The sequence below is a fragment of the Schistocerca cancellata genome, chromosome 11 (assembly GCF_023864275.1).
Source record: "Schistocerca cancellata isolate TAMUIC-IGC-003103 chromosome 11, iqSchCanc2.1, whole genome shotgun sequence".
Lineage (NCBI taxonomy): Eukaryota > Metazoa > Arthropoda > Insecta > Orthoptera > Acrididae > Schistocerca > Schistocerca cancellata.
This window is the reverse complement of record NC_064636.1, coordinates 17,325,612-17,338,420: the sequence shown is the minus strand read 5'-3', so window position 1 is coordinate 17,338,420 and position 12,809 is coordinate 17,325,612. Positions and strand designations below refer to the sequence as shown.

The 12,809-nt window shown below is 43.9% G+C and overlaps 1 protein-coding gene across 1 annotated transcript in view; it reads left to right on the top strand.

Moving 5' to 3' along the window:
• LOC126108831 (uncharacterized) overlaps positions 1-11,768 on the top strand; it is a 218,989-nt gene extending 207,221 nt beyond the window's left edge. The window contains exons 23-25 of the mRNA XM_049914195.1: positions 2,999-3,334; positions 4,659-4,837; positions 11,734-11,768. Of these exons, the coding sequence (XP_049770152.1) occupies positions 2,999-3,334; positions 4,659-4,837; positions 11,734-11,768 (550 nt within the window). The remainder of the gene's footprint in view (positions 1-2,998; positions 3,335-4,658; positions 4,838-11,733) is intronic.
• The last annotated feature ends 1,041 nt before the right edge of the window (positions 11,769-12,809 follow it).

The following is a 12,809-nucleotide window of genomic DNA, read 5'->3' as shown; positions in this document are numbered from 1 at the left end:
ACTGGTCACTGTCGGGCACAGTGCTGCCTCGAGGAGCAGAGGGACTAAAGGGGAGCAGAGGGACTAGAGGGGAGAAAGAAGTGAGGAGCTGGAAAAGAGGACAGAACAGAAGGAGAAATGGAAACCAGAAGGAAGGAAGCATCTACAGGAGGGCTGTCAGTTTTGGGGCCGACGGGTGTGGAGGCACGTAGGTGTCGACTGGAGAGAGGGTCGTGTTAGCGAAACGGGACTCGTGGAATGTTGCCGGAAATGCTGGGAGGGCAGCAGATGCAGAGGTGACTCTGCAGGAGCTCGACGAGACACTCGGGTGACAGCAAAGTTCGGTGCAGAGGTGCCTGCGGCAACAGGCAGTGGGACTGGTAAAGGAGGTGCTCGGGAGTTCCGAAAAGACAGACGTGATGCTCGAGAAGAGGAAGTGGATGCCGATGCTCGAGAGAGAGTGGTTGCAGTGAGCTGGTCCCACGAGTGAACATTGGAGACAGAAGAAAGGATGACTCCAGGATTAAGTGACAAAGGAAGGCAGGGGAGAGGCCGAAGTGCCAGAGTGCACGAAGAGAAGAGCTCGTCGCTAACGATCCGCTTAGGTAGCGAAGGTCACGAATGTCGTCAGAACTGGTCAAGAAATTCTGACCGTAACTCCAGAGTGTCGTCAAAAACCTGACACGTTGGAAGGTGCGGAAGGGGCCGCAGCTGGGCAGACGAGTGGCTGCAGCGGAGGTGGACCGAGGTGACGGAGTGGAGGTCTGTTTCTGAACCGTCACCCCAGATGGGAGCTCGTCAATATGTTTTTGACTTCTACCTGCGGAGCCTGTAGCTATCGAAGATGATTTGTGCACAGTGAACAGAAGAGAAAGAACAGCGTGTACACGAGACCAAGTTCGACAGTTCACACAAGAGTTCACAGTCCGGCTGCTACTATATGAAAGAATTCACAGTTCTAGTGCACAAGTGAAGTTAACAAAATGGTTCAAATGGCTCTGAGCACTATGGAACTCAACATCTTAGGTCATAAGCCCCCTAGAACTTAGAACTACTTAAACCTAACTAACCTAAGGACATCACACAAATCCGTGCCCGAGGCAGGATTCGAACCTGCAACCGTAGCGGTCGCGCGGTTCCAGACTGTAGTGCCTAGAACCGCTCGGCCACTCCGGCCGGCTGAAGTTATCAGTTACTAAAAGTGCACGAAAAAAAAATTTGTCACAGACCAAGTGATAGAGCACACGGAAAGTTCAAAGTGTCTTTGGTGGTACACGCGTAGCTGAATCTGCAGTCACCAGTTACAAAGCCTACAGTCACAGCCCCAAGAAGCACGAAGTTGGCACTGCGAAGAATCATATCTGTAACACGAACAAGAGAAAAGTCCAAATGGCGTAGCCTGTCCAAATCTCGGGCCGGACCCGGTAGGACGGCAGTGTACGGCGAGATGAGGAATGGCGAGTTGACAGATAAAGTCTTACAATGGATGTTTATTATGGTGTCACCACAGAAAGTAAAGTATCCTGTAACACAGTACTAACAAAAGTATTAGTCCTCAATCAGAGGTAAATAAAAGGCAGAGTCTAAATAAATGTCTGTTCCATCATCACGGTAGCACCGTACACGGTAGCTCTGAACCCCCGAAAATTGTACGGCAGTTGCTGGCCTGTGTAGCAGAATGGTATTGTGCAGGCTCAGTTTGTGCCCCTCTGGTGGGACTTGTGAGTGGTCTGGAGCAGAGCTGCGACTGCACTCGCAACTGGCTGGAGGAGTCTGTGCCACAGCTAGAGTACACCGCGGCACAGGAATATCCACAGTATGTCGACGACCGCACGACCCGTCGACACGAGGTACTCCGAGATAGAAGCGCCACTGTCGTCGCTGCTGCTCGTGATACCTCTGGGAGACGGTGGCAGTTCCTAGTGGTGCCCTATAATGCTAAGCCTAGAAACATAATATTTTTGATCCGCACCGAATCCAAACTCGGGATATACTGGCGAGGCACGTAAACGGTCTCCGAAGAAGGAACAGCCGTGAGAGAAGGGCCGGCAACTCTCGTGATGCGGGCCTGCTGGCAACCCTCTCGAGTAACCGTGCCAGATCCGGAATTAATCGTGCCTACTGTGTATAATTGGTGTACAGTGGCAAAATAAAAAGAACCGGCAGTCTTTACATAACCACTGATGATCTGTTCATTTGCAAAGTTACATTGCCATCTGACTGTGTATTCTTTAAGTTTAACTTTTTTTGGTCATTGTTTAACACTAGTGTTTGTACAACAGATTATATGAGTAATATTGGTACACTTCTATTTATGTCGATTTATTGTTGTACAACTGTAGAAGATTGCCTCCACTATTGGATCTATCTTCAAACTACCATGCTGAGCAGTCATTACGTGCTGGATTCCTTGGGCACCGACAGTGTTTCCTCTGTTGAAATTGATTCCACCATTCACTTTAACTTCTTCACGTCCACATGTTCGTAGTCACTTGGCACGTCGTCTGTCTCGTGTGTTGCGTGCCAGTGTGTGGTCGAATTCCTTGTGAAGTCTCTGTCTGTGTGCTACGTCTGCAGTACTGTCCAAAATGCACCGAGTCAACTTGTTACTCGGTGCTGCTTCAGGATCTGGCATCCGCAATGCCTGGCGACCATTAGCTGCTGCGTATCTGTGGAGCTCACCGTCCAATTACGTGTGCTCGAGAGTACTCACACTGTCACACGTGCAAATGTTATTCGTCTCTCTTCTGATTTTGTACTCGTACATTGCAGATGGTCCGTGACCGATCCTATAACATACCATCATTTTCGGTGGGTGGGAAAAAATATCATGGGAAAACTCAATATGTTCCTCTCCCTTGACTGTAGTTACCTACTCAGTGTGTCATCTTGTATTAAGATGTTTGTTTTGACTTCAGTTTGAGTATCCTCCGTACTTCCATTTGAATGTGTTTCTTTAAAAAGTATGGAGCTTATCAAGTTTTATCAACTGAATACTGTCTTTGTCACACTGAAACAGCACTGCCACCACAACCTCTGCCACCGTTGTGATCTCCGACGTTTACGGCACTGTCCGGCCTGCCGCTGACTCGTTCCTACTCGGCGGCGGCCACCCTGAGGACGACATCCCGGTGTCGGACACGGTGACGTCGACAGGCGGTGCTGCCGTTTTGACGTCCACAGCTGCTGACACCGGCAACAGCCGCATTGACGACACCGGTGACAACGGTGACGCCGACGGAGTGGAGGGCGAGCAGCCCTCTGGCGATGCTGGCTCGGCCGGTACTGTCGACAGAAAGCCACCGTTCCGTTACGAGGAGCTAATTGCTATGGCCATACTGAAATCGTCACGCAGGTTGGTAGCGCTGCTGTAGCCTCATGAATTCCTTCGTGAGAATACACTACACCATCCGTCACACATGTCTCTTTAGTTGTGTCTCACATGTATGGTAGGTGTAAGTTGTTGTTTGGTTATCACCGTTAGCATTCAACCGCGATTCTTATACATGTATTTTAACAACGCGTTTCAAGAGACAGTGCCCCCATCATCAGGTTGTAAAATCTATGTCATGAAATTAAATGGACTAAAAAGACAAAATACCATCACAAATAGTTGGGAAGTCCGTAGAGTAAAACAGAATTAAAAGTATATTGGACTGTGGGTCCTCGTCTTACATTGAAGTTGTTGACACAAGTCGATGGCCGTCCCATAGCTACCAAATATGCTGTCGCACTGTGTAGTTGTTTGTTTGGTCAATAAACATAAGGTCAGTTCAAGGTATTTAACCATTTCTTTGACTTGTCACATGTTCTTGTCATGCCAGCATAACTGCACTATCTAAAATCGTAAACAGCAACCGGGCCTTCTTTTTGTCTTCAGTCTTCTGACTGATTTAATGTGGCCCCAGAACTTCCACACCTGTACCAATCTCTTCATCTCAGAAGAGCACTTTCACGTGACATCTTCAGTTATTTGCTGAAAGTATTCCAATCTCCGTCTTCGACTGCAGTTCCTATCCTCTAAAAATGCCTCCAGTACCGTGGAAGTTACTACCTGATGCCATGTCTTATATTCCTGTTCCTCTTCTTTTCAATGTTTTCCATATTTCTCTGTTAGGTGGTTCTGCAGAGAAGCTTCTCATTCCTCATGCTATCAATTCACCTAATTTTCATCCTTCTATGGCTGCATATCTTAAATGCATCCATCCTCTTCTGCTACTGTGGTTTTCCCACAGTTCACGATTCACTTCCATGCATGCTGTACTCTACAAGCACATTCTCAAAAATTTATGTCCCAAATGGCAGTGTATGTTTGATACTCTCAGATTTTTTTGTCCAGGAACACCCTCTTTGTACCTTTAGTCTGCTTTACAAGTCCTCCTCAGTTAAGCACCACCCCACCCACCCAAAGTAGCAGAATATCATTTTGTGATTCCTAGTCTTATAAACAAACAAAATAAAACTGTACAGCGTTGACAACAGTAGTTTTCGTCAGCTTCGAAGCAGGGAAACCTATAAAACAACAATTTATTTTTCCATTTATATAGGCTCGAGGTGGATATGCGGACTTGTAAAACACACACAGTAAAGATGCCAAATACGCCCTATGCTTCCAGTTCCGACCCACAGCCTCCTCAGGGTAATCTGTACCGAGCTGTTCGCTTTTGTCTGTCCAGCAGGAGAGCGACATTGAAAGAGATCAACACCTACATCGCGAGCCGCTTCCCCTACTTCAAGCGCAGCGAGAAGAGTTGGCAGAGCTCGGTGCAGTGCAAGCTGTACTTCAGCAAGTACTTCCTCAAAGTGCCGCTGGCGGTCAGGAACCGCAGGGGCAAGCGCTGCAACCTCTGGATGCTCGGTGAGTCGAGTGACCGTCGGTGGGGTGGCGTTATGTGACATTACCTTCTCCTCTTTTCCCACACTTGTCACTGATTAAAATGAAACATTTTTAGGCTTTCGGCTACATCTGGCAGTTAAAATACCGTGAGCTTTCGATCGAACACTTCGGGTCGTTTCCGAGACGAGTGACTGCCGGTGGCTTGCCGGTACACCGTTACCCACTCTAGCTGCCGGCTGTGACGTCATCTGTGCCTGTCTTACTGCCGTACTTGCGTTTGGCATACATTGACTCTTTTGTTGATGGACTCGCTTCAACCTTACTGATTTGCTGTCGTTTTTTAGTCACGGCTCCACAGTGGTGCATTCCTGAATTACGGTAATCGGGAAATGTGTGCTTTGTGATTTTGCTGCCGGTGCTTTGTTTACATCTCTCACGTCAAATGAAAACAGTTTTGCACGTTTTCATCTACGGGCACATATGGCATTATGCTAATGGTAAAGAACCAAACACGAGATAGCGCAGTAATGATATTCCGAGATAATTAACGTCTCAAAATTGATGCTGAAGAGCTTTACCAGAATTTTATGTATCTGCCTCTTGTGAAACACAATATTTGTGGTCACAAGACATGTTTCAACTCCTTACTCCTGGAGTAGAATATAAACTGCCAGTTACACAGTTTCCTTGCTTCACCAGTAACCTTGTTAATTTTTATACTGTTTGAATAGTCACGGAAAGCTTATTGTTCTTAGTTCTGGTGTATACAAATAATGTTTATCTATTTATTTTATTTTTCCACGATATTTGTATTTCATTGTACTAGCTTTTCACAGTGCTGTGTGGATGTAAACATGACTGGAAATGCTACGTAACAGTACGTTATGCAGAGTAAAAATAATAAAAGTTCTACATTAAAGTCACCACATAGCAAAATACTTTGAGTTCTGGAGTATTCTTGAAACAAATATTGTGACAATGAATGCTTTATAATTTTGCATTCTTTACCTGGACAGAATATGACAAAACAATTGCCTTAACTACAATAACTCCATATGTCATCTCGAAACGACTTGTCACACTGTTAAATATTGACATTTGATGCTCCACTACACATGCAATCCCAAACAGAATTCTGACGAAAGGTATACGAGCAGAGCAGACACCGAGCACAGGCTTCCTACGTCATAGCTGTGCCGCCGCAGTAACACCTGTCTTCTGGCGCGCTCTGGCAAGTGCTGAAACGAACGTAGAAAAGGTCACGGGAAAATACTGTGAATGGTGGTTTGAGAAACATTACTTTCAAAGTAAATTTCCTTTTATGCAAGGCGAATTATGTTATTTGTGAGAATGTGCAATGAATTTCATATATTTTAGAGCATTTACTCTTGATCAAAATTTAACACTCTGAAGACCAGACATTTATATCATCATTTAAAGTTTTACTGGTACATTTGTGTTTCATATATCTGAAAGGACAATGCACGGAAAAAAGACAAATAGCCTATTTGTGAAAACTTAGCTTTTCTTGTAGCTACACTGTATGTATATTAATTTAAACCGTGAACTTTTCCTGTTTGTGTTTGCACCACTTAATAGTGATGTCGCCATTGGCTGACTACATCACGTGAACTGTGCTCTGAATATCCACTGTCATTTGCTTGCAGGATAATGTGACATGATGTTGGCTGACAAAAGCACATCGCAATCTCGATCAGCACTTCAGAAACTAACATGCTGTGATTGGTGGAATTCCTATTTATACTTTCATAATACGAAAATACGTGGCGTACACGTTGCTCCACCTCAAGGATCTTACCAAAATGCTGTATTTTTTGCTGTCTTTCATTTACTAAATTTCTGAGAAGTACGCATATAAAACCTTTACCATTCAAAGGATTGATAAGTTTTACAGTTCAGAGGGAAGGTGCACTGTCACTTAACATAGAAAAAGTATGTTTTCACCTGGAAAAAGTATTGTTTTTAATGGGAAATCTGGGACTTTTTCCCCCTTGTCTGCAGCATATACACCCTGTGTAATGAGTGGTGTTTGAGATTTCCAGCTGGCATGGACTTGGCATCTTTGAGAAAGGAGGCTGCTGCCTAAAGATTTGGCTAAACAGTCCAGTCAGTTAATACATACAAGTAGTAGCAACCACAAAAATGTGTACATAGTCCAACTCCATATGATGCCTCAACAACGGCAGGTGTGTTACATTCCATGGCGCACAGTGAATACTAACAACTACCACCTCTGTGGCCCAACAGTAATATTATGAAACATTAAACATGGCTGTAAATTCAGCATCTATACAACGGTAAAATTGGAGAGGTTGAAAACACGTGATGTAACATTGTCATGAAATCTTGTGGCTATAGTTGTTACTTTCTTTTGTTTAAAATATTTTTGTAACCACTGAAGATTTAAAATTGCCAAAACTTAAGTCAAGGATTGGAATAAACACTTACTTGCAGCTGGTTGGCTGTTTTTTTTTCCCCATAGAATATTTTGGTAAATGTTCTCTCTCTCTTCCTGGTACCACTATCTCTCCAGTGGTGGTGGCACACCAATAGGACCTGGAAAAATTTCTCCCAAAACCCCATTTCTTCAAAAAAGCCAAGAAAAACGCCATTTACTAGTGCGCATTACACTTGTCTCTGACAATGTTGAGCCCACCTAGAAAACCAGAAGATCCTGAAGTAGATCACAGCAGAGAGATCAAAATGTCACTTGTGTAAATCCTGGTTAACACCGTAGGGCAGGCTGTTCCAACCGAGCTCCAGGGAGCCGGAGCGCTCACTGTGGCAGCTCGGAGCCGGCGTGGGGGCTGGGGGGGAAAGCGAACTCACTGCCCCCCGGCCGCATGCAGCCACAACTGATGAAGCAAACAATGCCTCGTCGAATCCTGGACATGGCAGCGAATTTAGAGACACAGCTCAGAAAAAAGGCGGAGAGCTTTGTTGCATTTTCGTTACCGCTTGACAAAAGCACCGACATGTCGGACTGTGCTCAGCTTAGTCTTTGTGCGTGGTGTCGACATGGAGCTGCAAGTTGGATGTGGTACCACTCGATTACACCGCAACAGGACATGACATTTTTGAAGCTGTTTGTGAATCAGTGGACAATATGAATTTGCCGTGGGATAAGTAAGCTCCATTCTGTAGCGACAGACGGTGCACCACAAATGATCGGGCATCACCAAGGTTTTGCTTGTCTTTTGGAAAATAAACTCGGGGACGAATTCGGGAAAGACATTTTGACTCTTCATTGTTTTATTCACCAAGAGGCGCTGTGTGCTGAAACATTAGAGCTAGGTGGCGTAATGAAAGATGTCGTGAACTGTGTGAATTTTGTGTGGGGTCACGGTATGAATCATTGCCAATTCAAAGGATTCCTGAAAGATATGGAAGCGGAGTATGGGGATATACCTTACCACAGTACAGTTCGTTGGCTGAGTCGGCGAAAAGTTCTTGATGTTTTCTTTGCAATTCGTGAGAGAATATCCCTTTTTCTCGAAATGAAAGGAGAAGATATGTGTTGTCTGAAAGATATAAAATGGCTATCAGACCTGGCGTTCCTAGCTGACATAACTATGCATCTGAATAATTTAAATCTGTCGTTGAAGGGCAAAGGGCAGCTATTCGTTGACATGCACGACCGGATCAAAGCGTTCATGGAAAAGTTACGTTTATTTGAGAGGCAGATGAGTAATGGACATTTAACATTCTTCAATCGCCCTCCTTCTTTCAAAAAATGGTTCAAATGACTCTGAGCACTATGGGACTTAACAGCTGAGGTCATCAGTCCCCTAGAACTTAGAACCACTTAAACCTAACTAACCTAAGGACATCACACACATCCATGCCTGAGGCAGGATTCAAACCTGCGACCGTAGTGCCTAGAACCGCTCGGCCGCACTGGCCGGCCCTTGCTTCTTTAAAACTACCTGAATGTACTACTTTCAGCGATTACCAAGCAAAGGTAAAGCAGCTCATCACGTCATTTGAAACATGATTCCGAGACGTCACTAGTTTGGAAATGGAGCTTAAGGTGTTCAGCACTCCTTTTTCAGTTTCCCCCGATGACTTATCATCGTTACTTCAATTGGAGATTATTGATTTACAAAATTCAACTTTGTTGAAAGAGAGGTACTACAACGCGTCGTATTTGTCACGATGGTATCGTTCATTACAGCAAAAAACATTTCCCAAGCTTCACAACAATGCCGCTCAGATGATGTGCATGTTTGGATCTACATATTGTTGTGAGCAGATTTTCTCAGCAATGAAAAGAGTAAAAAGCAAGGAACGATTGTTTCTTCAGGATGCAACAATGAAGGCCATCCTCCGCATTAACGCTGCAAACACTTTGGCGTCTGATATTTCCGATCTTGTAATGGAAAGAAAATGTCAAGCTATAGAGGCCCAATAAATTTACTGCACAATTTCTTGTAAAACAGTTGTTTCTTATTTATTTCCTGAACATCGTATTTCGTGGTGCAGCATGTCACCACGGCTTAGCTGCTAAGAGTATGAGGTTGTAGATCTCGTAAGACGCAGCTGGCACATCAAGACGCTTGCCTTGCCGCCTGCCTCAGCCAGCCATGCCACGTGCCGGCGTGCCCGCCCACTCGAATGGTCACAGCGAGCGACACAGCTCCCTGGAGCAGGGAGCGCTCCGTGGCTCACAGTGGAGCCGACGAGCTGGAACAGCCTGCCGTAGGAGGTGCATGCAGGCAAGCAACAACAAACAGAGTTTCTCTCGAGAGTAAATCGTAGGCAAGGGGGAGCAAACTACATTCAGTCACTTGTGGTTCATATACACCTTTGTTTGTTCTTTTTCTGCTGTTTGTTGGTTTTTAGCAAAGTGTCAAATGAAGTTCGTGTGTTCTCCACTTCAGTGCTAACTATACAGAGAGCTTTCGTGTGCTGTCGTGTTCTTTTTCATTACAGACATGAGTTGTTTGAGCAATGGAGTTGTCTGGAGAGAATGTAACAATGCTGATAGAAGAATGTAGATACACAGGTTTTTCTGGTATGCTCGAGATCAACAGGAAAAATGTTGAAGGGAAAGAAGTCGGAAAAAATTTGCTGAAGCACTTTGTCCAAATGGTGATTTGAAACAATGATAAATTCATTAGATGGTTGTATCAGCAGGAAACAGAGTGAATAAACAATGTGTTTGACATTACAAAAAGTAAATTCTCTTGGAAGTAAAAAAAGTGAATATGTATCTATCTTGCTGATCAAAATTAAAAATGTTCAAACGGTCTGGTCTTTCTCATTCCTTACACCCATGGTATCTTTAATGTTGGCGATTTTTGATGATAAAGCAAAGTCTGTTGCACTGTCATTTCAGAAGAGAACAAGCAGATGGCAACAGCCAAAGGTTAATAGACATTCCGGAATCTGTGAAAACTTCTATGTGCAAGACGTACGACGACTACCAATGTCGTACCTTAGTAAAAGATGTGGCTGAGAACTTGAAAAAATTCTGGTCCCATATAAAAGTGCTAGGCAGGTCTAGGGCTTCTGTATGGTCGCTCACTGGCAGTCCAGTGTGGCAGTTACTAAGATGCTAAAACAAAAGCCAAGTTTTAAACTTCACATTCAAGATATGAATTGTACACACATAATCTTGTTTGACTTCTGCACAGAGTCCAGTATGGAATTGTAATCCTCCGTGGCATAGAGAAACAGATGTGAACTGTGGATGAAGGACAGCAGGCAGAATCAATATTTCTAGATTTCCAGAAAGCATTTGACACATTGCCCCATTCCAGACTGTTAACAAACATACGAACATGTGGAGTAGGCTCGCAGATATGTGAGTGACTCGAAGACTTCTTAAGTAACAGAATCCGGTACGTTGTCCTCAACGGTGAGTGTTTGTCGGAGACGAGGATATTATCGGGAGCACTGCAAGGAAGTGTCATAGGAGTGTTGTTATTCTCCGTGTACGTAAATGAGCTGGCGGACAGTGTGGGCAGCAATCTGCGGTCGTCTGCTGACGATGTTGTGGTGCACGGTTAAGTGTCGAAGCTGGCTGACTGACTGCAGGAGGATACGAGATGAGTTAGAAAAAAGTTCTAGGTGGTGTGATGAATGGCAGCTGGCTCTAAATGTGAAAAAATGTAAGTTAACGCAGATGAGTAGGAAAACCAAACCCGTAATGTCCGCATATAGCATTAGTCGTGTACTGCTTGACATAGTAGTGTCCTTTAAATATCTGAATGTAACTTTGCAAAGCGATGTGAAATGGAATAAACATGTGAGGACTGGGTACGGAAGGCAAATGGTAGAGTTTGGTTTATCGGGAGAATTTTGGGAAAGTGTGGTTCATCTGTAAAGGGGACACTAGTGCGTCCTATTCTCGGGTACTGCTCGAGTGTTTCAGATAGGTAACATGTCGGATTAAAGGAATATGTCAAAGCAATTCAGAGGCGGGCTGCTAGATTTGTTACCGGTAGGTTAGAATAGCGTGCAAGTATTATGTTGATGCTTCAGTAACTGAAATGAAAATCCCTGGAGGGAATATGTCATTCTTTTTGAGCAACACTATTGAGAAAATTTAGAGAACTGTCATTTGAAGCTGACTGCTGAACAATTCTACTACCACGAACATACATTCCTTGTAAGGACCACGAAGATAACATTAGAGACATTAGGGCTCGTATGCAGGCGTATAAACAATTGTTTCTCCCTTGGTGTGTTTGTGAGCGGCACAGGAAAAGGAAATGTCTAGTTGTGGTGCAAGGTACCCTTAGCCACACACCATACGGTAGCTTGTGGAGTATGAATGTAGATGTAGATGAAATAAATTTGTTACCTGGCTTTGCGCTATCTGCCCTCTAACAAACTATACAGTTGACTTGTGAAGTATCTTATGTGACAAGTCATATATGCATGTGTTTCAGATTTTAATAATGGCAATCTGACCTTGGCAGCCTGAGGCAATGGTCATCTGTGTGTGAGTTTTGTGTGTGTGTGTGTGTGTGTGTGTGTGTGTGTGTGTGTGTGTGTGTGTGTGTGTGTGTGTGTGAGCAAGCTTTCTTCTTCTTCTTCTTCTTCTTCTTCTTCACCTGCAGCTCAAACTCTCTGCCCCATGGTGAGCAGCAATTTATCCTTTCCATATTAATGTCATTATTCCATCCAGGGTTTTCCATTGTTAGATTTTAACAGTCATATTTTATTGACAATATTTTCCTTATATGTATTTTAATAAAATTCTTAAAGTGTTTCAATTATTGTCACTGCAGACGTCAGAAATTATCTGATATATAACTGCTATCAAAATGAGAAGCAGTTTCTCTAGTTGCTAAAGATGAGAGTCTAAATGCTAGCCTTTCTTCAGGTTATGATAGTTGTTGATAATTAGTTTTGCGTTTCTAAATTTTCTCCTTAGATTTAATGTGCATCTCATGGAAGGAGTCAACCAGCATCTTAGTAATGCGAAGGAGAACTGAAGCTGTAGTTTAGTGTTACATGCAGTACTTCCAAGAATTTCAGATTTATGTACAAACTCCAAAATTCTCCTGTTCATTAACCACTTAGCTTACTTCAAGAGAAACATTGTGTTCGCCATGCAAACTTCTCCCATCTAGATGTCAGAGTTTAGCTTCGTGTGTCTAATTGTGTAGTGCTGTATCCTGTATGCCAGTCATATGCACCAAAAAACATTTATGCCAAGTTCATAGCCTAAGCTAGTAATGTCTTCATGTTTCTTCAGGTACCCCTTGGGTAAATGCTTATTCACAGATACAAGTGAATGGTAGTGAACGCTGAAGATGGGAAAGCGAGGCTTATCAGCGAATTACATTGTTGCTTAAATCTTCTCTGATCACCAGTGAAGTCCTTTGAATGAGTTTCTTACTCATCGCTTTCAGGTGAAGTGTCCGGTTTCTGTGCAGTTTGTTCCTTTATTGTCGCTAGACGGCAGGACCCGATGGTCGGACCGTTCGTGTGCCTCTGGAGGAGATGTCACCGCTGGCGC